Source organism: Pelodiscus sinensis, chromosome 2 (assembly GCF_049634645.1).
Source record: "Pelodiscus sinensis isolate JC-2024 chromosome 2, ASM4963464v1, whole genome shotgun sequence".
NCBI lineage: Eukaryota > Metazoa > Chordata > Testudines > Trionychidae > Pelodiscus > Pelodiscus sinensis.
In genome coordinates this window covers 226,027,790-226,055,742 of record NC_134712.1, presented here as the reverse complement: position 1 = coordinate 226,055,742, position 27,953 = coordinate 226,027,790, and the positions used below count along the sequence as shown (strand labels likewise).

The window sequence follows — 27,953 nt, the reverse complement described above, 5'->3', positions numbered from 1 at the left end:
CTGCAAAGCAACATACAGGCAGTCCCCGGGTTACGTACAAGATAGGGACTGTAGGTTTGTTCTTAAGTTGAATCTGTATGTAAGTCAGAACTGGCGTCCAGATTCAGCCGCTGCTGAAACTGAACGCCAGTTCTGACTTACATACAGATTCAACTTAAGAACCCCAGGTGTCCCCAAGTCAGCTGCTGCTGAAACTGATCAGCTGCTGATTCCAGGAAGCCTGGGGCAGAGCAACTCTGCCTCGGGCTTCCTGTAGTCAGCGCTGGTCAGTTTCAGCAGTGGCTGACTTGGGGACGCCTGGGGCAGAGCAGCTGGGGTGCTGCTGGGTTGCTCCAGTAGCACCGCTCCTCGGCGCTACTGGACCGATTCAGCCACTGCTGAAACTGACCAGCAGCGGCTGAATCAGGACCTGGGGCAGAGCAGCTGGGGTGCTGCCGGGTTGGTCCAGTAGTGCCCAGAGCGGCGCTGCAGGACCAATCGGCAGTGCCCCAGCTGCTCTGCCCCAGGGTCCAAAACAAAAGCCTGGTCTGCTGGGGGGGGGGCACGCTAGCTGTGCCCCCCCCCCCCCCCAGCAGACCAGGGACACGGGGAGCAGAGCCGCAGCGGCAGTGGGGTGCTGTGCCTCTGAGGCTTTGCTCTGGCAAAGTCTGAGGCGCGGGACCCCGCTGCGGCTGCGGCTTCAGTCCCGGTGCCTGTGGTCTGCTGGGGATGGTCCCCAGCAGACCACAGGCACCAGGACTGAAGCCGCAGCAGCGGCGGGTTCCCGCGCTTCTGAGGCTTTGCTCTGGCAAAGCCTCAGAAGCGCGGGAACCCACCCGGTGCCCCTGGTCTGCTGGAGACGGTCTCCAGCAGACCAGGGGCACCGGAGCAGCTTACGAACGGGGCTTTCTCGCCCCGGAGCTCGCAGGTAGCAATCCGCCACCTCGACCTCCGGGGCGAGAGCCCCGTTCGTAAGTGTGGATCCGACGTAAGTCGGGGACTGCCTGTATGTCTGCAAGGAGCTTGGAGCCCTTGTGGACATGGGCTGCTGCCACCTTGCACTGCTACACTTAAATTGGTTAATTGCTAATTGCTTAATTAACCAATAAGCACCTGCTTATCAGATTAAATGATAAGCAGATGCTTATTGGCTAATTCTATGGACTACGTGCAACCTCCTTTCTCCTTGTGGCTCTGCAGGTACATTTTTAAGCCAACTGGCTGATAGGCTGGCTCAGTCCTCGGCTCGTGCTGGGTCCTGGCAGCAATCCCCTGCTGTGGCTCTGCATTAGGGAACTGGGGAGCTGGCATGCATGCAGGCTTGCACTGAGTCCCAGCATAACCCCACTGTGGCTCTCCTATTGATGCAGAGCTGCAATGGGGTCGATGCAGGGGCCGGTCATGAGCCAGGACTGAGTGCTTTCACTGCTAATTCTTATCGATTAATAATATAGCTGACATTTAACAAATTACATGCTTCTGAACATCTCCAGTAACATGTCTTTTTACAAAAATATCCAGTCTTAATATCAAGACCTAATTGATGCCGACATCCCTGTGCCTTCATGGCCCTGCTAGTGGCATTGATTCAAAGCTTATCAAGATCAGGACTTGGATAATTACGTGTGTGCTTGCCAAACCCCATTGGAAGTGCAGTTTTTGGGACATTGTAGAGAGTAGAATTAAACAACTTATTTACTGTTGAGTTTGCGTGCACAGAAGTTAAATTAAAAAAACTCACAACATGCTACTTTGAGTCAGGAAAATGCATAAGAACTCAGTATCAGAAAGATTCTGCTCTTTAAAATACAGGCAGTCCCCGGGTTACGTACAAGATAGAGACTGTAGGTTTGTTCTTAAGTTGAATCTGTATGTAAGTCGGAACTGGCGTCCAGATTCAGCCACTGCTGAAACTGATCAGTTTCAACAGTGGCTGAATCTGGACGCCAGTTCTGACTTACATACAGATTCAACTTAAGAATCCCAGGCATCCCCAAGTCAGCTGCTGCTGAAACTGATCAGCGGCTGATTCCAGGAAGCCTGGGGCAGGGGCTTCCTGTAGTCAGCCACTGGTCATTTTCAGCAGCTGCTGACTAGGGGACACCTGGGGCAGAGCAGCTGGGGTTCTGCTGGGTTGGTCCAGTGGCACCCAGAGCGGCGCTATGGGACCAACCGGCAGCGCCCCAGCTGCTGTACCACAGGCGTCCGGAGCAAAGCCGCGGAGCACGGGGGCAGCGGGACAGCCCAGACGCGCCGTGGCTATCCTGCTGCCCTCGGGCTCCGTGGCTTTGCTCTGCTCTGCTCCCCGTCCCCCAGGTCTGGCCGCGTGCTCTGCTCTGCTCCCCCCCCCCCCGCAGATCAGGGGGAGGGGGAGCAGAGCGGAGCACAGCAGAGCGGCGGAACGCGCGGCCAGCTGACAGCCCAGACGCGTCTGGGCTGTCAGTTGGCCGTGTGCTCTGCTCTGCTTCCCCTCCCCCTGGTCTGCAGACCAGGGGGAGGGGGAGCGGAGCGGAGCAGAGCAGAGCGGCAGAACGCGTGGCCAACTGACAGCCCAGACGCGTCTGGGCTGTCAGCTGGCTGCGCGTTCCGCCGCTCTGCTCTGCTCCGCTCTGCTCCCCCTCCCCCTGGTCTGCAGAGGGGGGGCAGCAGAGCGGAGTGCGCGGCCAGCTGACAGCCCAGACGCGTCTGGGCTGTCAGCTGGCCGCGCGTTCCGCCGCCGCTTTGCTTCCTCTCCCTGGTCTGCTCGAGACCAGGGAGAGGAAGTGCCCCGTTCGTAACTGCGGATCCGACGTATGTCGGATCCGCGTAACTCGGGGACTGCCTGTACATGGTTCACCTGAGCTTACCCTAAGCTAACTACGCATAGGTCCAGATCCTATGCTTTCTGCCATACCTCCTAGCCTTCAAGGAGAACCAAGAAAACCCCTGCAAATTTACAGCAGTGATTTGAAATATTAATAGTGATAGAAATGTAGCCGTGTTAGTCCGGTCTATCTGAAACAAAAAACAGGACTATGTAGCACTTTAAAGACTAACAAGATGGTTTATTAGGTGATGAGCTTTCATGGGCCAGACCCACTTCCTCAGATTTCTTCCTAGTGGAAGAAAATTGGTATGACCATATATACCAAAGGATACAATTAAAAAAATGAACACATATGAAAAAGACAAATCAAATTTCAGAACAGAAGGGGGATGAGGGGATAGCTTCCCCAATGATCACATCTAATATCATTAGCTCACAGTCATTTACCTCCCCCCCCATCCCCCTTCTGTTCTGAAATTTGATTTGTCCTTTTCATGTGTGTGCATTTTTTTAATTGTATCCTTTAGTATATATGGTCATACCAATTTTCTTCCACTAGGAAGAAATCTGAGGAAGTGGGTTTGGCCCATGAAAACTTATCACTTAATAAAACCATCTTGTTAGTCTTTAAAGTGCTACATAGTCCTGTTTTGTGTTTTGTTTTTGAAATATTAACAGTTTTCAGTACACTGCATCTAGGACTCTCAACTGTCATATGCACTGCTCTGCTCCTAGGTTACATTTTTGTCACTGTTGCTGATTACCAACATATCTGCATCAGTAGAAGGCTTCTTTTATTATTTATTTATTTATTTAAAATATTTTTGCTCTGCCTGTCTAGTTAAAATAACGCCCCAATCAGGTATTAGCCATCATCAGTGGATGGGGAGAGCAGCGTGATGAGACACTGGATAGTGACATTCTGTGAAGGAATCTTCCTGGAAAAGTTGGATGAACGCAAAGACAAATGACTTTTTGATGAATGGCAGTCATAGTAATAGGAAAATTTGAAAAATGTAGATAAGCTTCAAATATATATATTTTCTACAGAACTGGAGAATGTGGTCTCTGCCGTGAAGAGCTTATATCCTCTAAACTGGACGCTCCTTTGGGAGGATGAGGCGGGGGGAGACAATATGAAGCAGGGACATTTCAGAGTCCACTGGATGCCACAGGCCCAGCCTGGTGACCACTGCTAGGAGGCTGCTGCCTTCTCTTGATTGGAAAGTTTGTCTCGGCTTTGTGAGGCGGCTTCACTTGAGTCTGGATCAGGTGGGCAGCCTTGAGGCACTGATGTACTACAGGGGCACCAGAAACGGTGGGAGAGGTCAGCACATCTGTAGCTTCATGCTGTCAGAAAGCAGCAATGTGATGGGGGTGGTGAAGCCTCTCCAGTAGCAGCAAATGGCTTCACTGGGTTCAGCCACAGGTAAAGACCACCCAGAACCTGCTCCTGTCTAGGGATGTTAACTATTGTGTTCTTGTGTAAATCCGTAGCCACTTGAAATTTTAGTGGTTACATGTTTACATGCTGGGGGAGCGGGGAAGGGGCTTTTAAGCCAGCTCCCTGTGAGCACTGATTCCTGCCTCTTCTCCCCCCCCCCCCCCCATAGAGGCTGCAGGGGAATGGGGGAGGGCAGGCGACTCTGCAGGAACCAGCACACATGTAGAGTGCTCCTACCAAGTGACTGGCTTCACAAGTTCCCACTTCTCCCGGGAGTGCAGAACTGGCTCCCACATTTCCCAGGGGTCCGGTGACCCTGTCGGATCGCTTACGAGGGGAGGATAGTGAACTGGACATGCCCTGCTTCCCCCACCCAGCACCTGCCTTTTGTACCATCCCCCTGCATTCCGCAGGGAAACAGTGTCTATCTCTTCTTGCATTCTTAGTCACCATCCACAAGTGACCTCTCCCTCTCCCCAAAATTGCCAGTTTAACTAGCCGGGCTATTCCCCCCCCCTCCTGTCTTCCATGATATGTGGAGAGGGGGTTGTAGCAGCATGGTGGGGTTCCCCCACCTCTTGCACCCCCACAATGGCACGGACGGACTCCGCCAGCCAGTAGAATATAGGGAGTTTATTGATTCTCCAGGATACAGCACAGCATAAATGTAATCTGTTTACGGGGCAGGCCTAGGATGCCTCAGCCCCCCTTGAGATGGGGGAGACTGGGCCCCTAAATCCCAGCCTGTTGCTTAGGCTGCTTCCTCCATGATACCAGACAGAAAACTAAAACACTCTTCCAGCCCTGCCCCCCAGCCAGGTACTGGTCTCCGCCTTCCTTCCTTTGTCTCCCTCCCTGGGAGGCTGAGCCTTGGTGTCTGAGTTAATACACATTTGGGAGAGTCAGTGAGACTCTCCCACCAGCACAGGGGGACCCCGGGTCAGAGCAGACCCCACTACGCCACAGGGGTACACATGGGACCCAAGTCTCTAGAGGGAGGCACAGTTTAAAAGGTTTGGGAACCTCTGCTCTAAAGTACATTTGCTAAATTTTGTGATCACAAGAGAAGATGGAGGAAGAGAAGAAAGCTACAGCAAATAAAGATTAGAGAGGTGTTCAGTTTTGTATTTGCAATTTAGTGTCCTCCACTCTTTTTTTGAGAGTAAGGGAGGGATGAGTAGGGATTAGGATTGACATCAGTTGTGAGATCTGAGGTAGGAATTGAAGGGGAAGTCGTATATTCAGCGCAGTGGAAAAGGGAGGCTGTCCTGGGCGTATTGACCATGTGATAATTAGTGGCAAAAATCACCAGAGTCGTTGCACAGAGTTGAGAGAGTCCTATTGTACCTATTTATTGGTACAATAATTCTTCTTGCCCTGTTACTGTTGCCTGATCTGTTCTCTCACTTCATTGTATGAACAGATTCCAATCACCTAAATATCAACCATTTTATTATGTGTGTATTCACTGTCTCTTTGATATGTCCTCATTTGGCAGGAAGATACAATGAGAATTTGTGCTACATGCTATCTATGTAATATGGGGAACCATTTGTTTGAGAGCCAACATGAGTACTATTTGCTGTTTTGGGCGGGAGATGCCATTAACTGAGCAGCTGGCCATGCTTCTTTGCTGTCTCCATCTGTCAGAGTCAGCATTACTTTGACTCTCCCATTGGGTGGGTCAAGTTGCAGTAATGCAAGCAGCTGGGAACAGCTGCTTTTTAAAAATGTGATTTACAGTAGTGATTGAACACTTTAAAGAAGAATAAGATGGTTTCCTCAACACTGGCAACCAGATGCTGCTTTCTTGCAGTCCTTTTAAAATCAGTGACAGAACTGTAAGTACATACATAGATGTAAACAGTATTTTGAACCAACAAGAGGTGATGCCATTTTAGATTAGGTATTTGGTGAGTAGTGAGGATTGCATGGAAGAACTGGTTAAGGGGACAACCTTGGCTCAGGGATCACGAGCGAATTCAGCTTAAATGAAACTGCAAACAAAAATAGATCTGCAGTAAGGATGTGAATGACTAGTTGACAAGCAAATGCTTATTCAATAGTCAACAGGCTAGTCGACTAGTTGCTCCCCTCCCCCCCCTTGCTGCCTCTCAGGCATTTTCTGGAGAGCATGAGGATGGAGCAGTGGAGTTGAGACAGGCTTACTTCTGCCCTGGCCCGGCATCACTCCTGAAAGCAGCTGGCATGTACAGCAGGGGCTCCATGATGCCATTTGCTGCCCCTCATCTGTCAAAGAGGCAGCAAGGAAGAAGTGCTTCAAATGGCAGCAATGCATGGAGCCTAGGGCCAGACCCCAGACTCCACGCTTGGAAATGCCACATGCAGCTCAGTCAGCAGGGTGTCCCCAGCTGACCTCGAGCGCCATGCAGCGCTGCCAATTTAAAATGCTGTGGGGAGCTTGAGCTTCCCGCAGCACTTTCACCTTTGAAGTGGAGCAACAGTCTCGAGGCTGTTGCTCCACTTCAAAGGTAGAGGTACCTTATCAACTAATCAAATAGTTGATACAGTTTGCATCAACTATTTGATTAGCCAAATCAAAATTTTATATCCCTAATCTGCAGGGATTTTTTCTTCAAATTAGCTTTTTTGAAATTTTGCAATTTAAACTATAACAGTTTAAAGAGAAGCTAGATAATTTCATGGAGGTTAGTTCCATAAAAGGCTATTAGCCAGGGGATAAAATGGTGTCCTTGGCCTGTGTTTGTCAGAGGCTGGAGAGGGATGGCAGGAGACAAATCGCTTGATCAGTGTCTTCGGTCCACCCTCTCTGGGGCACTTGGTGGTGGCCACTGTTGGCAGACAGGATACTGGGCTACATGGACCTTTGGTCTGACCCAGTACGGCCATTCTTACGTTCTAAATTAAGGGAATTAAAGTGAATCCAAGCATTTGAATGTAGAAGAGGATTGGAAATACTTTTAAGTCAAAGTTGCGGAAACTACCTGAAGCCTCCATCCCAAGCAACAGGAAAGAATTGATAGGGAAGTATTGCAGACTAAGCTGGATGAGGAAGCATCTCAAACAGGTGATTGAGAAAAAGCAGAAAGCCTATAAGGAATGGAAGATGGCACCGATCAGCAAGGATCAGCTCTTGGAGATCAGGAAATGTAGGAATGGTGAGAATTGCAAAAAGCTAAGCAGAATTGGCCCTTAAGGGAATTAAAACCAAAAATAAAAGGTTTTCTCATATAAATAAGAAAACAGGGAAAGAAATGAGACTACTAAGCACTGAGGGTGGGGTAGAGATTGAAGATCTAGGCATGGCTCAAGACCAAAACAAATACTTTACCTCAATTTTTAATTAGTTGAACAAAGATCTTTAGAGGTAGTAGCAGAAGGTCTGATGGGAGGACTGGAATATCATTCAAGAAGATCTACATGACCTAAACTGCAGTAATAGAAATGGGATTATACTATTCCATTTTAAGTGGAAATTATGGATTTTAGGCCAAAGACCAAGAATATTTGCTAAATTTCTTAGTGGGAATATATCACTTGGAAGTGACAGAGGAGAGAGACCTTGATGTATAGGTTGTTCTCCATATGACGACAAGCAATCAATGTGATGTGGCCATGAAAAAAGCTAATGCGGAAATAGGATGCATTAGGCAAGATGTTTCCAGTTGATAGAGGGAAGTGTTAGTACCATTATACTAGGTACTGGAGAAATCTCATCTGGAATACTTCGTGCAGTTTTGGTGTCTCATGTTTTTGAGAGGCTAATTCAAACTGCAACATGTGCAGAGATGCTGATCAGGTAAGAATGTTAAGGAATAGGTATTAGTTGTGAAGTCGATGCAATTAGTCGATAAAGGGGCTGCTCTGGGACCGCTGCTCCTCTGCATTTTAAATGTAGTAAGAACCTGGCAGCTCTTAGTACGTTTGAAATGTTAGAGGCGCAGTGTTCCTGGACCAGCAAAAGCCGGGATTGCTTGGTCCTGTCTTGTGCTGAGTCCAGTAGCACCTGTTTGTGGCGTCCTGGGCTCTAATGTCCCGCTAGGGCTCTGTTCTTCTTTTCTCTCCGTATATCTTATGTCTGGGTTATCTAAACTGCAAACACAAATTCAACTACCATCTCTGTGTGGAGGACTTGGAAATCTACCTCTACACTGTGTCTCTTTCTGTCCTAACTAAAATCTGAGCCCATAGCTGACATTTCCTTAAGTATAGCTGTCAATCAGCTAAAGCTCAAAATGTCTATAACAGAGCTCTTAATTCTCACTCTCCCTATTACTTTGTTTTTAGATCGTTGTGGATAACACTTTCTGTCTGTCACTTGGGTCCACAACCTAGGTGTCCTCTTCAACTTGAATCTCTGTCGAGGTCCTTGCATTCAGGCTACATCCAAGTACTGTTCATTTGATCCACATAACATCTCTAAGACAGTAGTTCTCAGACTTTTTTTGTGTAGACCACTTGAAATTTGCTGAGGGTCTTAGTGGACCACTTAATGGTCTTTCCAAATGTCTTTCCCCTGCCGGAGCAGCCCCTGAGTTGGGGCTGGAAAGAACGGTGTTCTCACAGCTTCCTCCCCCCCTCGTTGCCACAGCCTTGGAGCTAGGGAAAGTTGCTTCTCTGGCTGCCGCAGCCCTGCATGTCCCAAACTTCACCATCTCCTCACCCCACTGCACCTCAACCTTCTATTTTCCCCCACCTCACCCCAGCCTCTGTCAGCGGTGAGCCTGGGCCTGCCACAGACAGAAGTTGCTCTGGCATCCTGTCTGTCTTTGTGGGGGGGGGGGGGGGGAAGAGAGTGCATGTATTTGTTTGGATTAACCAATAAAATGGGGCTTATTAATTAATTGTTTAAATGTCTATACGCTAACATTCCTACTTCACAGCATGACTTGGGCAGGAATAGGCATTTTTTCCATTTGCTCCAGTGGACTGATCATCGCTTGACAAGAGCAGATAGAACAAATGCCCAGTTTTGCCAAACCTAGGTGTGCCCCCTAAGAGGGTGCAAAATAAGGTTCAGGGAGAGAGTGATGATATGAGGTGCCAGGAGGTACAAATGAGGCTCAGATAGTAAACCTGTTTTTACTTTGGGGAAATAGGGTGACTGTATCTCTCGTTCAGTACTGAAGTTTGACTCCCATCTCTAGTTCTTGGTGCCAGCCTTCCCTTGCATGTTTCTTTTCATGCCCGAGAGAAGCTCCCTATGTACTCTACATTGACGAAATTAACTCTACATTGACGAAATTAACTCCATCTCCTGCTTGAAAACTCTTCCTAAGCTCCTCTTTGTAGTAAGACTTTAAAAAATGTAAGGTTCTGGTGTGCTGAGACCACAGCATGTTCTGTTGGCTGACTGGCATCTCACTGTTTCCTTGTGGTCTCCCTTCAGTCTGATTGAAAACTGTTACAGAGACTGTGCTTTTTGTTCTGTATTTGTACAGCCTCAAGCACTACAGGATTCTCACTCATGACTGAGGTTCTTAATAGTTATAATTTATATTTAGGTCATCATTTGGGATTTTCATTTGTGCGAGGGCAGTATTATCCCCTTTCCACTCTGAGAGGGAATGACTGACTAAATGCTTACACTTCCTTTCTGAAAGAAAAATATGCTGGAATCTTGCATCTGCGCTCCAATATGATTGTGACAGTCTGAGTCCGTGCTTTGTGGTACACAACCCTGAGGACAAGTAGTCTGGAGCACTGAGTCACCTTTGCCTTTGTTAGGCAGGTTACTTACAGGAGGAGAGGTGACTCAGGTTCCATCAGTTTCTTTTTGTGGTGTAAATTGGAATAACATATCCTTTTATCTTTGCAAAATGTCATCTGAAGTTTTGAAGCAGTAGCCATTACTTCATGCCATTATCTCTTGGGAGTTGGAAGGGAGTTCAGTGATGTAGTGAATGTGCTGTCTTTAACTGAGTTTTTTGGGAAGATCCCTCCCCCTGTCTCCCCTTCCTCCCCCCCCCGACTGTCCCGTTGCTATCTGGACAATAATTCCCCTTTATCTTCTAAAGAGTTCTATTTGTGTCTGTCAAGAAGAAAAATATCTGAATGTCCTGGGTTTTAGGATTGTTCTGGAATGACTTTTTTTTAAAACCTTGCCTCCCCTCACTATTTCTTTAAAAGAACCACTAAAATAACTGTTTAAGAGCTGTTGTAACAACATTTTAGACCTTACTATGGTATCTGCTGGGAAGTATATATCGGATTGTAAAGCCCATTCTGTTTCCCCTCCTTGCTGCCCCCTCCTCATAGGCAGTCCCCAGATAAGAATCATACTACACAAGTGTAGTTAGCCTAGTGCTATGAATAGCTTGCTTTAAAAATTAGTCTATTAGTTAATTAGTGTCTTAAGCTTTCAAAGTCCCTGTTCTTTTCTTTGCCCCTTGGGATGGATAAAAAGTGCAGCAAAATAACAAGCTGTCCTCATAGGAGAGATCACTTTAATAAAATACTTGCACTTTTCTAGTATGAATACTCTATTATGGAATTCTAAATCACACGGCTGAATTTGTACAAGCTTGTTGAGTCTCTTCATTTATTCATTTCAAGTCAATTAAAGATTTGTCTAAAGTGCTTTGGTATAGAGAAGTTAGTGTGCTGTGTCTACACTAACATCTCCCCTCCTTCCCCCCCCCCCCCAACTTCCAACTATCTGCAATTTTGTCTGAACTTATGCTTGATCATGGGACATTTTAGGATACAAATCTTTTCTAAGGGAGAAAATGTGTGCCTAAAATTGGGTTCCTAAAGCTACCTTTAGGTAACTAAAGTTGTCTGCTGATGGGTCAAAAGCATTGAGCACTGGGAATATCAGGACTATTGATTAGGTCTTGTACTTAGTGCCTGAACATGGATTTAAGAATCTGACTTCTGGTGCATTGCATGTGAAAACCAGAAGAATTTCTCAAATGTCATTCCTACATAAGCACATTAGTAAACACTTTCCAGGAGGAATCTGGCACATCCTGCTTCTCCTGTCTTCTCATCCTGTCAGCCGATGGTCAGGGCTGTGTGTGTGTCTGTGTGTGTTATACCCGAGTCTTTAACTGCTGGGACACAAGGCTCTGAGAAGTTTAACGTCCGTGTCTTTTACCGCTAGGACCGGGGTCCCGTCATGGCGGGCAGCCAACAGGCTGACAGACGCCCCAGAGTTTATAGGAAGAGCTTATTACATCTCATATTTTAACTGCTAGGATACAGGATCCCTTCACAGCGGGCAGTCTAGGGAAGACTGAGATGCCCCAACGGATCTGTCACCTGGGAGTGACTCGATCCAAAACACACAAGCTCTTCCTATACCTGTCCCTTATGACCACCTGAAGTTCTTTTAAATTGTGCTTGGTTCTGTTACAGCAACTGAAGGAGTCAGGTTAAAGCTTAAACAGTTACAGGTTTATTAAAGAAGCTTATAAATCATATGGTTACAATGGCTATTGCTCTATTTCTTAACTGCTAGCAAATTTAGATCTTAAAAAATGGTTACAAAGAAAATAAAGATAGAAAATAGAAATAATGGTACCAAGTGACAGCTTAATCTTGAAAGAGCTCTAAGTCTATGTGTACACTTAAGACAAAGGACCACATCCAGGTACAATTTTTACCCCCTAGGAAAGACGAATACGAGGTGGGTGTCCCCGTGGAACCTCGGGAGGCCAAATACCTAACCCGACCAGCAGATAGATGGTAGATTGACACTCAGAGTAAATGTGCTGCTGGACCCATCTTTATATCCATAGGGGCCCGTATCTTCTTATCTAAGATGCCAAATTGTACTGGTCTGTTTTTGTGGCGCCAGTTCTTACAAGCAAGTTTCAACTTAATTGACACTTGCAAGAGAGAGAACTAAATTGTGAGTACTGGACTTTTTTTTTTTTACTGGGCGAGAGATTCCTCTCCCCGCGGATGGCTGTGTGTTCGTATCAGTATGGGTTTCAGTCAAGGGCACTCCTTGGCAGCCTCTTGGTCAGCAATTGGCGTATCTGTTTACAGCCATTCAGGGTCACAGCAGCCTGTATATACGGGCCTTCTGTACAAGGCTTTTACTGCTCTGTGCGCCCTGTATGCTCCAGGCTAGCAAAAATGGATGTTACGGGGGGGTTCCTGTCCGGCTACACATCCATCCCCACCTCCTCTGTACAATATAACAATTGTAAACGGACCCTATTTGTAAATTAAAATTAGTTCAATTCTGTGGAGAATTCTTTTGTCCCTTCCTCTGCTTTTATGGCACACGTTCTTTGAGGCTGTATACTGTTTCCTCTATGAAGAGGAGGAACACCCTGATGCTGTCTGGGAAGCACTTTTTTTGTATTATACTGATCAAATCCCATGAGCAGCTTCCAGTTAGCTGCTGGAAGTTCCCTTGACTGCATAGAGACTTGACTATTGCCCTAGCAATTGCTGATGTGACTCCTCCTCTTCCCATTCTTCCCCCTCTTCTCCCTCCTCCCCCCCCAGTGGATTGAGGTCCTAATAAAATAACTCAGTGGCAGCAGCAGCAAAATGTGATCACCATAAAAGCAGCCTATATGCAAAGTGGTTTTTAAAGAGCTTCATGAATTATGAATAAAAACAAGCTGATATCCATGGGCCGCATACCTAATTCAATAGGTAGCAGTTCAATACTTAAAAGGATCTCTGGATTTATCATTCTTAATACTCAGTACAACTTAGACTTTTGGCATGTAGATAAACCTTACCTAGCATGAATGGGATAATTAAACCTTTGAGACACATTATTGCAGCTCAGACAAGGAATGGTTAGACGAAGCTGAGCATAAGCTGAGAAGAGCTCAGAAATTCCAAGGCCTGTTGCCAACAATAATTAGAATAAATCCTTAAAATTGTAGTCCAGCCTTCCAAGTCCTTAAAATCCATCAAGGAGATGAAGCAGCGATTTGATGGAGATTTTTTAGGCTCATTATGGAGACGTGAGAGTTGTACATTGTTACAAGTTCAGTGCTGTTGGGGGCTGCACAATGAACCAGTGTCTTCATTTCCTGGATAGAGAAGCTATTTGTTTTCTGAAGATGTACTTGTGCCATGTGGCATTGCTACCTTGTAGATGACAGTTTCAGTATTGATGGTTAGGAGTCTCCAATCCAGTTGCCTTGGATGTACCTCCGTTCCCATTTTTACAAGTATGTCCCTTTCTAGTAGAAATTGTAATGTGAATTACACGGTGCGCCCCCCCCCCCCAATTTTTAATTAGCCTAAGATATTGTGAAAGACTGTCTACACTGGGAAGGTTTGTTGACAACATTAATGTCAACATGTGAAAACCGGTCAAACCAGTCTTTCTGCCTCCTACTGTCAACATTTCATGGCCATATTGCTAGCTTCCCTGTCCACAGGTAGAGTAAAGCAATATGGGTAAGCATCCCACAGTGCAGTGACGTGGGAAGGTAGAGCGGATCCCTGTGCTGCTTGGGATACCTTCGTAGCCCTGTAAGATCTTCATGCTGAGGAACGTCAAAGCATCACAGCAATCTCTCCAGCTCTCCCTCTGTAGTAGCAGAACAGAAGCATTCCAATGACTTTTTTGTTTGTTTCCCAAAGGGAACAGCTCACTCAGCTGTTGGATGCATTCCAGAGCTTTGAAAGGGAATGAAGCATGCCTACGGGGTAGCAGAGATCACAAAACACTGAGCACAGCCATCAGGGCAGACATTGTAGAATACTGGGGGAAGCCAGTTCTCCCGACAAAACGAACAGTCCACACTGGCTCTTTTTTGACATTAAAGGGTGGGGAAGACTTCCAGAGGTTAGAAGTCTCTTGTCACAAACTGGGTGTTTTTCCCCAAAAAAGTTGAATTGCAGTGTAAATGCTCTCACTGTTTTGTAGCCAAAAGGCAGGTTTTGGTGACACAACATGCCAGTGTAGACAAGGCCTTGGATAACACAACTACCATATTAACAGGTACCAGCACCAGTTCAGTGTTCCCATCTCTTCCTCCTACTCTTCCTTTCTCACTCCTTCATTTTGCTTATCTTCTCTATAGTCCTTGTATCATAGTTACTGTTTGTGTGTGGTACAAGCAGCTATGACCCAGAGAAGGCTGTCAAAATCCAGCTATGACCTAACTACTCAAGCTTGTTTGGGACTTGCTTGTTAGTCCTGTCAAGCTATCAGCTTTGTCACACTAAATTGGCATTCCTGGGAGGCACTTTCTGTTAAAGCTTACATGCAAATATTGGCCTCCTCTTGAATTCATTGTCAAAATCCCTTGTGGCTTTAGTGGAGCTCGAACTTTGACCTATAATCTAGAGCTGTGGTGTCCAACACGCAAGCCATTAGCCACATGTAGCTATTTGACCAGTTAATTGTGGCAGTTGGCGTCAGAACTTACTAGACACCACAGATCTAGAGTGAACGGATGAGTCAAAGGAGGGGGAGAAGACTGAAGTGTTCTGATCATCTCATTTATCAAGAAATATAAATTTCGTACTGTAACTTTCCAAAACGTCTAAGCAATAGAGGGAAACGAATAAACGTGAGTGATGTTACATTCATTTGGTATATTGACCATTTTTTGTTCCTGTTAGACTAGAGGATACAGCATCCTTTACTATGTGACGATGACTGATTCTGTTTGCCACATGTAAACTGACCAAAGTAGTCTAATTTGGTTTTAACTGATGCAATATCCTTGCATTTTCTTGGAGCAAACACAGATTTGGGACCTTATATGGCTTTGCTGTAAAGTTAGTACAAAGTATAGTATAAATCTACACTATTCCTGTAAATCAGAATGCAAAGCGGGTCTGGGCTGTTGACTAGACTAGAATGTTAACAACTGATGAGTTAGTGGGCACTGAATAATTGTCTCTGTATAACTTAGTGATTATTTGTCAATGGATAAAACATTGCCCTAAGGTTGTCCTGTTTTTTTCCTTTAATTAAGGTGGCATACACTCCAACAGATAAAGATGAAAAATATGGAAGAGTACACACTGCAGGATGGAGAGGCAAAATCCTCTTTAAACTATCTGAGATGAGCCAGCTCTTCCTTCCTAATGCTGCCATACTTACTTTGCATCCTGTGGAGCTGCTGACTTCAGCCAAATGAAACCAACTGTTCTAGGGGTAGTGCTTTCTCTTGCTGCAAGTAGTGCCTCTATTTAGTCATTCTTTATTTATGGTACAGAGTTAATGTGCCAGCCATCAAAAGCCTTTAAGGTTTGCTCATAAGGAAATGGGCTGCATATTGAATGAACTGAAATGGGGAGAAATGAGACTGTTTTAAGAAAAGGTAGTGAAGGCGTGAGCTAGGTTTGCAGTAACAGTAAAGGTGAATGGATGTATTTCTGAGATGCTGTTAAGCATCACCAGGTAGGAGTGGGAGAAAGTTTTAGGCACACATGCCATCTGTCAAGGTTGTGAGCTGGAGTAGTTAGGAAGATGGTTAGAATCAGATGAAATGAGGAAAGTTGGGAAAGGAAAGAGTTCTTCTATGCATTGCCACCTATATGCAGATACCATCATAGGAATATCTGTGGTATTCTAACTATTAGTCCATTATACCTACACAGCTTAGAGAGAGCAGATCGCTTAATATCTGTTCCTGAAAGGGGTGGCTGAGTTGAGGAATCGCTGAATGTGATCATCCTACTCTGGCAATAATTTTGGGTGGAGTCCGTAGTATGAAATCATTGTAATGTAGTCATATCACTAAAAATCTGGAAGTGATTCGAGGAACTTAGTCTTTTTTCCCCCCCAAAAAGCTCATGAAATGGTAGGGAATTGGAGCTGCACGCTGGCTTGTGTACATATAAATTTTACCCACAACCTCTTGAAGCTTCATGCCCAATTTTTGGCATTCTCCTTCAGTCAGGCAGCAGTTAAGGTTGTGGCAAATGTGCAGGTTAGATCTGGCTTTAAAAGTGGGATGCTGTTTTGGGGAAACTTTCACTGAAAATGTTGGGGTTCTTTGCTGAAACTTGATAATTCAATGGAAAAAATTCAACTCTTCAGCTTTTTTCCAACCAGCTCTAGTGCAACTGGAGAAGCACTGGTCTGTTTGATGTTTAATATAAACCACAAAGAAGTGACTTTTTCTTCCCACCTGTATTCTGAATATTTGGTAATAATTACATTCATAAGTCTTGAAATCATTACTAATGACTTGCAGTGAATCGCTACTGAAGCCATAGTATCTTTGGCATGTTTGCCAAATGTGCTTGAACTGGTTCAAGGGGTTGAAAATCATCTGAGCAGCTGTCCCTATTTAATGGTTCACAGGTGGCCATGGGATTAAATCTGGATGCTATTGAAATCAGTGGGAATTCTACTATTGAATTTAATGGAACCAGGATTTGGCTTAAATTTCAAAGCTATTCTGTGTGTGGGGGAAGGAGCGGGGGAGGAATAGCACATTTATTGCACTACTTAAAAGGAAAGTGACACTTCTGACATCAAAAACACTGGTGGTTGGTATTAGATCATCTGTTCAAGGAGAGGATGGATGAAGTAATCTTTCTAGAAGACCAGAGGTCTGTCCCTGTTTTGATTTCAGTGTGTGAACTTGGGCAAGTTGGCTTGTGCATCCATTTCACCCCATGTAAAATTTGGATAATACTTCCTGCCACATTGGAAAATTTCATGACCTTAATACATGATTGGAAATCCCCTAGCTGAAAATACCAAATACAGTTGGTCTTGATGCTCTGACAAAGCTAGAGGGGGAAAAAAAAGCTGTCTTAAATTCATTGTAGTGTTTTGGAACAAAAAATAAATCCGTTCCCCTTTGTCTTCACAATCATACCCCTTCCAAAAAACAAACAAAACAACCCCCCCCCCCATGTGATATTTTTTTTAATCTATACTAAGACTTTGCACAACTGGGAGCTAGTGGTATATGAACAATCCTACATTTCTAGGTAGGTTTAACCGAGACAGTTACAGAAAGAGTCAAGAGAAACTTCTCTGCTTTCTCTCCCCCCCCCCCCCCCCCCCCGTTCCCGCCTTTATGGAGTGAAATTTGAATTGTACTAACCAGATTCTGTTGGGGTGACTGACCTTTGTTCCTATATATTTTCCTCAGACTGTTTTGTGTAACCATGTTGCTGAAAGTGGTGGTTCTTTTTTTTTTTTTTTTTTTTTTTTTGGTTCTTCAAGTGACTAAAGTGCCTGAGTCAGTAACTGAAAATGAGGGCTTAAACATTTGATCAAATGACTAAGTTGCAATTTCACCAAACCAGAGAAATAAAAGGTTTTCACTTCATCTTTTCCATTTGACAGCACTCAATCTCTCAACTGGTTACTGCAAGTCTTGTGGCTATGTATCATGTTCTTGTTGCTTCACCCGCCAGTCCATAGACATACACAGCCATTGGAACCATTGAGATACAGGTTATAATGACTGGATTCATTGTGACAGTTGCTATCACCTTAAATGTGTCCCCTGAAATGGATCACCATGAGGCCGCTCTGACAGCTCCACTATTGGCAGCAGTGTTGGGAATGCTAGTGTAGACCTGTTGTCGTTTTAAGCACTGTGCTTAGCCCTGCTGACAGCATGTAAAGCTAGAGCAGTGATATTTAAAATGACAGCTGTCTGTTTGCTGCTCTTGCCATCATCAGGGTTACCAACTTTCCTGGACAGATGGCATGGAGGCCATTGCCACACATGGCATCCTGTTGGGCAAGTTGCCAACCCTAACCATTACCAGTAAAGTTGGATCAGTGGGAGCAACTCTGAGTCAAAAACTCTGGTCAATGTCCCTTATGGGGACATAGCATTGTTTCAGTAAAGATTTTTGGTGGTATTGCACACAATTTTGGTTCCCTTGATTTCTGCCAAAACATGGTGATAGTGGTGATCTACTCTCTAATCAAAACCGTAGATTCGACTTCATTCTTATGCTTGTTGCAGAGGGTCTTCTATTTCAGTGTCTTTAATCCCCCAACCTTTTATGGAGGTTGATATGCCCCCAGTCATTGCTAATGCTTTTTATTAAACCATTGCTGGAAATTAATCTTACTATAAATATTGAGTGTAAAAAAGTTACTTCTGACCCCCTGACGCAATCTTTTAAAAACGCAATCTTGTCATCATATATGAATATTGAACAAATGCGGAGGCAAAAGAGTTAATGATGCAAGATTTTAAGAATGTATTTAAGCAAGCTGAAGTCTGGAAATGCAGGATTGAGGTGGAGTGCCAACTGAACTCATGCTTCCTGATTTTTGCTGTGCTTAGTTTAAATTTAAATATTGCAAGGAATGTTTTATTCTTTAAAGAATAACAAAGTAAATCTAGAATTGAAAGGAAGGGTTTAGAATAGAAACCTTTTCCCCCAAAGGAAGTGTAGCTGCTGTTGTGACTAGGTCAGGCTTGGGCAAAGTATGGCCCGCAGACTGGATGCGGCCTGCCCATCCCCCGGACAGGCTCCCCAGCTTACCTTGCATGCCATGCAGAAACACGGCTGCAGGGCTCCGTTTCTGCTTTGAAACTGGAGGGGAGAGGGGAAGTTTTAGGAGCCGCCCCGCCCCACCCCAGCACATTCCCATTGGCCAGTTTCTGACAGAAACCAGCCAATGGGAGCTGCTTACTAGAATAACAGGCAGCTAAGAAGAACCACGCTCCCTCTCCTGGGCTCAATTATTCATGAAACACAAGGCCAGGCAAGCAGGTTGGCTGGCTAGGAAACATTTTAAGCTCGGCAGGCAGGCTAGCTTGGCAACTGATGAGTAAGTCTCTTGGCCACAGCCTGCTTCTGGTACTCCAGCCTTTTCTTGCTTCAGCTTGCTGCTTCCCCCCACTCAACATACCCAAACCCTCTGTCCCACTCTTACATCCATACCCCCTTCCAGATCTGACACCCCAATCTCCTGCCCCAGATCACAATCCCCTCCTATCCTTACATCCCAAACCCCAGCACTCCAGTCCCCTGCCATAGGTCACAATCGCCTGCTTCATCCCAACTACCTCCAACTCCAGTCTCCCTCCTACACCCCTGGTCCCTTACCCCAAGCTTCCTTCTGCACCCAACCTCCATTCCAGACCCCACATCTCCTCCATTAATATCATGGAAGAGTACGGCTCTCAACCACTTTCCACAGTCTTGGAGTGGCGTCTCCCTCCTTCTCCCCCCCCCCCCCAAAAAAAAATTATTGCCCACCCCTGAACTAGGTGGTCTATAAACCAAAACCAAACAAAACACAAAACCCTTATGTTTGCAGAGGATCCTTATGATGAAACTTCATTCCTTCCTTGCATATTTTACTTTACCAATAGAAAATAATTTCTGCTTTGGGAAGGACCAGGTTAATATGAATTGTTGATCTAAAGGTGAATTAGGGGATTAATCTGTTTGGCTTTGAAGCTCACACTCCATAGAGGTGTGGTAACAGGAAGGTTCACACTTCTGCTTCACATATTGTTCAGATGCAAACTTGAAAAGACAGATGTCACTGTAAGTGGTGGTTGTGCTTGTGGTGGTCTTTTTTTTTTTTTCCTCCTCTCCCAAGATGCTGTTAGTTTGGGACGTGAGGGTTGAGGTGAGTGGTGATGGAGAGATGGATTTTACTACAGTAACAGATAAAGGTTGTCTTCATGGGGAGGGAGAAGCAGCCAAAGTAATTGCAGTGGCCAATGGGAACTTGACGTTTCTTGTTTCTTTGCAGGGAGAAGTCTGAGGGAGATCTTTTATTGTTTTAGGTCATATACTCTCATCAAATGTATATGACTCCCTTTCTTCATTTGGGACTGCTTCCCCTGCTGAAGGAAGCTTTATCAAATCCTCATCAGAACAGGAATAATTTCACAAAGGCTCCTGGATGCAGGAGCTGTCTGTATGCATATCCTCCTGACTGTGTGCTCTCCTCCCTCCTGTGGGATAAGCAGCCAACACAGCTGTAGAGTTGGCTTTATAGCATACACAGGGGGACACCCAGCTGTGGGAAAATGCTTTCCCTCTTTAAATTGGCTTGGGTACTGTGATGAGAGAAGCAGAATTTCACTTGTTGGGGGAATTGGAAGCATCTCTCTGGAAGGGAAGGACAGGCGGGTTATAAAAGCGTTTCTCCAGAGAATTGGTGGTAGTCATGTCTCAACTTAGAGAATCACGTCTTAGCCTAGAATGTTGTTTGTTAAACAAAACTGCCATATGTTTTTAGCATCTTAGTGTATTTTTTCCTCTTCTTGTAAAGTTTTTGCTTGATGTTGACTTGAATTGTGCAGCCAGAGCAAATATATAATCAGGCCTTTTGGGTGACTAAAATTCTTTAAGTTTTTTTGGGGTTTTTTTTTAACTTCTCTTTTCTGTTCCTACAGAAATGACATCTTGTTGTTTGTTTTTTCAGGCTCCTGATAAAAGGAAAGCATTAGAGGAGACCAAAGCATATACAACCCAGTCTCTTGCCAGTGTTGCTTATCAGATCAATGCATTGGCCAACAATGTACTCCAACTGCTGGACATTCAAGCATCCCAGCTGCGGAGAATGGAGTCTTCCATCAACCATATCTCCCAGGTAAACTTTCACATAGGGGATTGAAATACAGCAAGAGAACTTCTTTGGAGACCTAGTCATCTAAAAACTTTCCTGGCATTTTAGCCTACTTGTACTGGGGTTGGTCATTAGCTCGACACAATATAAAAATGCTGTCTGTGAATCTCAATCTTTCATTAGTGGAGGAAAAATTCTTATAAAGGTTCCAAAGTTTGAAAGTTGGGTAATTACTGTGGCTTTTATTTAATAATCATTAACTTCATTAAGATTTTTCTCCTGAGTTAAGTTTAAAAGGCAATGGTTTCAACTCTAGCTCATAGAAGCTACTAAAATAGTAAAATGGATAATGAAAATAAGCTAGCTTTTTTTTCCTCTCTCTATTTGGACTTTGAAGCGAAGAGTTCAGTCACTGAAGTTTCTAATATGTGGATTTTAAATGGGAAATAAGTAACTCTTCTAATGCCAAAAGAAAACTCTAAAATATTTATTAGTAGCAAGCCAATAGCATCTCATGTTCCTGTTGCTATGACACAATTAGCTCTACTGCAAGGATTTTCTCATTCATTTCCCAGCATTAACTTATTTAATTACATTTCAAATATGGAATTTGGGTTGTGGATTTATGGACAATCCCAAATGCCTTTTGGTAACTTCTGAGACTAATTCATCCCTTTTTAAACACTTTGTAACATTGTAACGCACAATAAAGGACCCATCCACATTCCAGTGCTGTATTTAATTTATGGACTATCCTTTTTTTTTTTAATAGTCTTCTGCCTCTTTGCTTTCTTTGGTCCATTCCCATACCTCTTCTTCACTCTCCCTGCTGCTTTTGTATGTTGTGATGAGGATCCAATATTTTATTATTAGTTGGTGGGAGCGCTTTGCAGATGCTGCTGTTGGAATGGACATGTGGTGAATTTGGTCACAAGGAGTAAAAATAGAAGAGCGCTTCTCACATGCAAGAATATTCCACACTTGAGGGTGTTTGAAAGGTGCGGCTAAGACCATGCCAGAAGAGCAGGTTGTACTCTATGCTCCTAGTTTTGGGTTACTTCAGCAGCAGGATTAGTGAATGGGCCATTGAGTCATCTGAAAATTATTTGAATTGATCCAACATTAGAAATACTCATCCCTCATCTTAAGCCTGCAGAGGTGATGGGACCATGTGGTCATCTAAAGCAGTGTTTCCCAATTTTATTTGCCCACAGAACCCTTTGAAATGTGAAAGTTTGGTGGAGCACCATTTGGGAAACACTGATCTAAAGAGAAAATGGGTGAAGTCATAAAGGGTGGGGGGAAGAAGAGAAGCAGCCTCTTACTGTGATTGTTGAAACAAAAGGATTGAATTTTTTGAGAGGGGAGGCTGGGGGAGTCTAATTCTGGAGTCTCCAACTCAGTTTACCTTTGAACCAGTGCCAGTCCTCTCATTCTTCTAATAGGCCAGTGGCAGGGCTCTGGGAAGGGGGTGTCTCCATTAACCCACCCAATGCTTCCCCTAAGAGATTGGAGGGAAAAAAACCCACTGGTAGTGCAGTGGGGGTAGAGTGGCTTCCAGTTGCTAGCTCTGTGCCATTGGCTCAGGTGAAGTATGTGCAGCACTGTCCCATCCATAGTATGGTTTGGCATGGCCACCCTGGGCCCCATACTTTGCGGGGGACCATGCGGCAGTTGGGGCCAACAGTTGGGGCAGCTGGGGTCAAATCTCATCTCTTATGCTGTCATTGTGGTGGTTGGAACTGTAGGGAAGCAAGCTGCGCAGCAGTCTGCTCCACTCTACCACCATCTCCCAAGGCAGATGGCACTGGAATGCCATGCTTCCCACCCTGCTGCTGCCCCATACCAGGCCCCTCAGTAATCCCTGGAGCTGTGTCCCTCAGAGGGGGTTTGAGAGGAGGGGGCACAATGGGTTGAGCAGGGGCAGGAAGAAGTGTAGTGGAGCAGGGTCTCATCTTGCAGGAGGGGCCCGAACCCATCCGCAGTCACAGGGACTCACGTGGCAGCAGCTGTGCACAGGTCCGGGCCCTGAGTTTGAGATCCTTGGCCTAATGAAACATTCCAGCCCTTCAGGAAGGTCTGGTTCTTGGGAGAGTAAGATCTTTACCCAGACTAGTTTATCCAGCTCTATTTATGTAATTCACTGCATGTAGCTTACCCAATAACAGAAGACTATTGACTGAGACAGCAGAGTTTGTTCAAGACACATTTCCCATACACTAAATTAAAAAAACCACACACCTTAACTGGCTTTTCGAAAAACATTTTAAGAGGTGTCTTCTGAACTGCTCTCAACTTCTGTCGTTGTGGGGTCTTTCAAACCCTTATTTGACCAAACATCCCATATTACAGTAAAACCTGTGTTACCTGGCATGTTCGGGGATTAGGGTGTTCTGGTTATCTAAAAATTCCGGTTATCTGAGGGTCCCATCAACCTAGGAAAAACCAATGGACAATAATAGTGTAACTCAGGTTTTTAATATTGGTAGTTTTGTAGTGTGAGGCAGTTGGTCTCACATTTATATCTTGAGTTAGATGATTAGTACTTAAATTGTTAAGCCAATCACGGTAAACCAAGCCAGGCCTGTGTGCCTATAGATGTGACAGTATTTTGGCTGGGGGCAGTGCTGGTTAAAGTTTTCTGGTTAACAGAGTGCTGGATAATAAAGGTTTCACTGTAGTTGTATGCTTTCCTGATCAAGCACTTGAGATCAGAACCAATTTTGTTGTTTTCTACTTTCTCTTCTCTCTTCCCCACCCCATCTCCCTCCAATCATCTTCTGGTAGCATTGAGCTTACAAAATACTGTGGGAATTGATTTTGAAATCTTCCTGCTGAAAAACAGCTGCATTGAACTCTGCAGGAGGGGATAGGACTTCATAGAATATGTAAATACACCTTATAAATGAAATCTTAAAGTTATCTTAAAACATTTGCTTAGTTTTAATGTTTAGTTTGTATGTTTAATATTGTCAAAAATAGCTCTAATTTGTTAGCGAACTACTGGCAGTAAATTGCTGTAGATATTTCTAGTTATATAAAGGACTAGCAGGTGATGCCTGTCATTGACTGGGTAAAGTCCTTTTGCATAGATTATACTTGTATTTAATTTCTTGAACTTTCCTATATGTATTAGGATTGTTGTTAATGTGCTTGCAAAAGGGAAGTAAAAGATTTTTAAAATTTGTAGGATTTCAATTTCAAACATTCATTTTATTGAATAATTACCATACATAATAAAATCTAATCAGAAACTCGTGAAGTTTCCATTACTCTTTCCATAATTAATTTGTGATTTGTAACAGTAAAAAAATTTCTTGTCACTAAAATGACAGTTGAATAGAGTTGACTCAGTTTTAATTGTTAGCAAATATTTTTTATTAACTCGAATCATAAGTCTTGAGGGTTTTTTTCCTGAAAGACAAATAATTATTTAAACCTTTCACCCAGCATATTTTGGTGTAAAAAGTAGCGCATTCAGCTAATTTAAGTGGCAGGATTGTTTTATGTAATATTTGGTTTATCAAAGTTTGGCTTTATTTTGCTCAAACTCTTATTTTTCTCTAATCTATTATAGATTTATTTCTCTAATTTCACTTGCCTCCATAAAGAGGAACAGAATGGGGAATAAAAATATACTAATCTCCTATCACAACTTTTTTCTTTCACCATCACCAAATGTATAACATCATGCTTTCATAACTTTTGGATGGCCTTGTCATCTAGAGCAAAATACTAGTCTGTAAGAAAAGCAGTTCCCTGTCAGTACTAGGAAATTTTGTTTAATTGATAGGACTAATAGTGTAAAAGCTAAAATATTTGATTCTTGCACAAAAGGTGTAACCCCCTGTACTTGTTCTGTGGTTTGAATTGAAGGCACTATTCTGAATGCATTGAGTCACCTGATACATGAACTGTTTGCTAAAGACTGTGAACAATCAGTGCTTTGTGGAGCTTTGCAAGAGTCTTTAGCAATATCTCTTGTTTTCTTCACTGTTGGGTCTTTCCTGAAACTAATCCCAACTATAAAATCTTTTCAGACTAATTTTACAAAATTAAAATCAGATATAAATGATGCAAGTTCAAATGTGTACATGTGTGGTTCTTTAAAAGCCTTGTTTTTCAGCTCTTCAGTTTTAGCTTAAACTAAAACATCCCACTGGGCAGTCTTTTACTGCCTGTTTCAGAAATGGGTCTTTTGGGTTTGTCTTCACTTGCCTTTGGTTATTTCCATTGAAGTGGGTCAGATATAGGTATTTATATTGGATAGTTTTCTAAAGTCTGTTGGGAAGATGAGGACCACAGGCAGACATGTCTGCAGAAGTTTGCACAACCTTTGCAAATGTACCTCAGCCATTCTCAGCCACAATACTACTTTTAGTTATGGGCTTCTCTAGAGTACTGTCAATTCATAGCTTTGGTTGTAACCAAGTCTCCAGAGGGAAAAGGTATGGTTCTCTGGTTGTTCTGTTCCATGGAGAGATCATTCCCCTCAGTCCCACACAACATACAGTGACCATGTTCTTTTCCAGTCCAGTGCATGTCTGTGAACTTCTCTGTCACTTTGGCTGTTGGGCTAAAGGATTAATCCTGTGTCACTTGCCTCCTGCACTTTTTGGGTTAAATGGCCTTGCTGTGTCACCTTGACTTTAAAAGAATGGTTAAAATGTTGGCATCTATTTTAGAGTTACAGGTTTAAAGTAAGTCTTAATAAAATGTTAAAGATCTGATCTTCCTTACAGGAAGATCAATGTGCACCATATAATATAACAATCTCTCAAGACCCAAGTTGTGCCCATGGAGAACTTGATGATTTGATCACTTACAAAGATTCAGTTCACCTTAAAAGGAAACCAAAAGAAGGCTTATACAAACAAATAAAAGCCCTGTTGGAATTAGACCTGACATCTTTTTCCTAGAGGCTCTTCAGAAAGCTGCTTTACTGTTGTGGGAGGTTTTGGGGTTTTTTGTGCCACTCAAGGCTGTCCCCCACTCTGCCCCTTGAAATGCAGAAGGTGGGGGCCTGAGGGGGGCCTGAGAGAGGCCTTAAAATAACTTGCCGCTAACGGCTTCCACTTAAACTCCCCAAGGTCACAGATTCACTGACCTTTGGTGGTACGCTTTCACCACCCAGATGCAAGAACTTCTTGCACCCAGGAAGGCCCAGTTGAGAATTTCTTCTGGTGGGGTAACCTTAAGCTTTTGAACCCTTCTTCATGAGATGTTTAAAACAAATTGCCATTTCTTAATAGCGGACATTCAGTCTCAGGAATGTGCACACAGAACCTTCTGCCTTTAGGACACAGGAATCAATCATAATTTTAAAGGTAATTTTTATAGATAAAACAAAGATGTTTTGGTAAAGCACACTTGGTTGCTAGGTATTAGAGAGACTGAAAAAAGGCAGATTAAAAGCACGGAGAATTGTTTCCCTGTTTAAAGGTTGGTGTACAGGGAGCCTATGTGGCTCTGCACGGAGGAGTCCCACAAACCAAAAAAATAGAGAATAACCTGAAAATTGCATCTAATTAAACATTACGTCTACACTGGCATGATTTTGTGCAAGAACTCTTCCAGAAGAGTGTCTACACTGGCATGTGCCTTTGTGCAAAAGCATCCATGCCAGTGTAGATGCTCTCTTGCACAAGAAAGCTCTGATGGCCATTTTAACCATATGGCTTTCTTGCGTAAGAAATTCATGTTGCCTGTCTACATTGGCCTCTTGCGCAAGAACAGTTGTGCAAGAGGGCTTATTCCTGAGTGGGAGCATCATAGTTCTTGCACAAGAAGCACTGATTTTATACATTAAAACATCAGTGTTCTTGTGCAAGAACTCGTGGCCAATGTAGATAAGTTTTGGCGCAAAAGTGGACATTTTTGCGCAAGATCGCGCCAATGTAGACACAGCCTCCCTGTTCACTAATCAGCTGGGCAGCATCTGAATACGTGTTATTCCAAGATTCAGTCCTTTCTAGGCATGGATATTGCTGAAAACTTCATGCCTGGTTCCTTTTATCTCTATCGCTCTTCTGGCCACTCACCGTTTACAGCAGGGAGGTTACTGCTTCCAATACAATCTTACACTCTTCCCATTGGCTCTCCTGGCCTTGCCAACACTTCTGAAGATCCATCATCACTGGGTTTAAACCTTTCCAGGTGATTTAGTTACCTGAATGGGAGGGGTTCCACCCTTTTCCAGACATCACAGCATCTGACCACAGAGCTCTGTTTATGGAGCTCTTTGTTTTAAGTCTTGACACCATGCTTTGAATTTTGCCACATTATTCAAACCTTTTTCATGTATGCAGATATAGTAAATTCAAAGCTTGCTGTAGTATCTTTGGGAGAGCTTTGTAATCATCTCCAATGTGAGGCAGTCTGTCTCCTATGATCTTAGTAGAAAGCCCAGGGCTGACCTAAGGATTTTGGGGAGGAATCATGAAATGACGTTTTTGGGACTCAACTTAACCAGCTTGTGTGCACACATGCATGCAAAGGTATCTTCAGGTCCCCATCCTGTAGACTTTTTTGCTTTAGAGGTACAGTCTAGCTGTCATATTTCTCTCAATCTTAGTTATTGATTTGCTTTGCTTTATAACAACCTTGAAAAAATGAAACACTTTTTCTCAGAGCTAAAATGTACTTGTTTTTAAAAATCAAAAGCAGAAATGCTTTTTTTGTAATCTTTTCCCAAAATAAGTGAGTTCCTTGCAGTGATCCATCTAATTTTTTCCCATCCATGGATGGAATAAATTTTGTGTAACAACATATGTGGGGATGTGCACCACCAGCAGAAACACACATTGCTGCCTGTAGGTGCTCTACTAATTAGCTGGGTAGTACTTGAATCTCTCCTGGGTGGCTGCCTCAGCTCTCAACTTGTAGGGAACATATGGTAAGGCCAGCCCTGTAGCCAAGGGACCTGAGGCGGCTGCTTCAGATGCCAGACCGGGGGAGGGGAGAATGTGGGAGGACCCACAGTGTAGAAAATTGTCTGCTGCTGGTCCAGCGAGGGGGCATGTGGGCATCATTTGAGCTCCCCGCCTCCAGTGCCAAAATGTTGTGGGCCGTCCCTGCTTGGCTATAGGATTTTTAAGACCAAAGGACAGCTTTCAGTAAAAGGGAACACTTCATTAGTGAAAACCACTGCTTGCTTTTGCAAAACACTGGGTAACTGCACTGTCCTGAACAGTGCTTATTTTATGGGGACTATTAATATATAGGTGTATTCACATGCACTGTTCTCTGGTTGTCCTTGTTTCCCTCTAAAAAAAACCAGGCTAGCA

General features: G+C 44.1%; 1 protein-coding gene across 11 annotated transcripts in view; it reads left to right on the top strand.

The window, feature by feature from the left end:
• The window catches only part of ABI1 (abl interactor 1), a 142,623-nt gene that overhangs the window by 23,678 nt on the left and 90,992 nt on the right, over positions 1-27,953 (top strand). For 10 of the 11 annotated variants that reach the window (XM_006115270.4, XM_006115276.4, XM_075922548.1 and 7 more), the window contains exon 2: positions 20,524-20,691. The exons of the other annotated variant lie outside the window; for it this stretch is intronic. In XM_006115270.4, the coding sequence (XP_006115332.1) occupies positions 20,524-20,691 (168 nt within the window). The remainder of the gene's footprint in view (positions 1-20,523; positions 20,692-27,953) is intronic. 11 annotated transcript variants of the gene reach the window in all.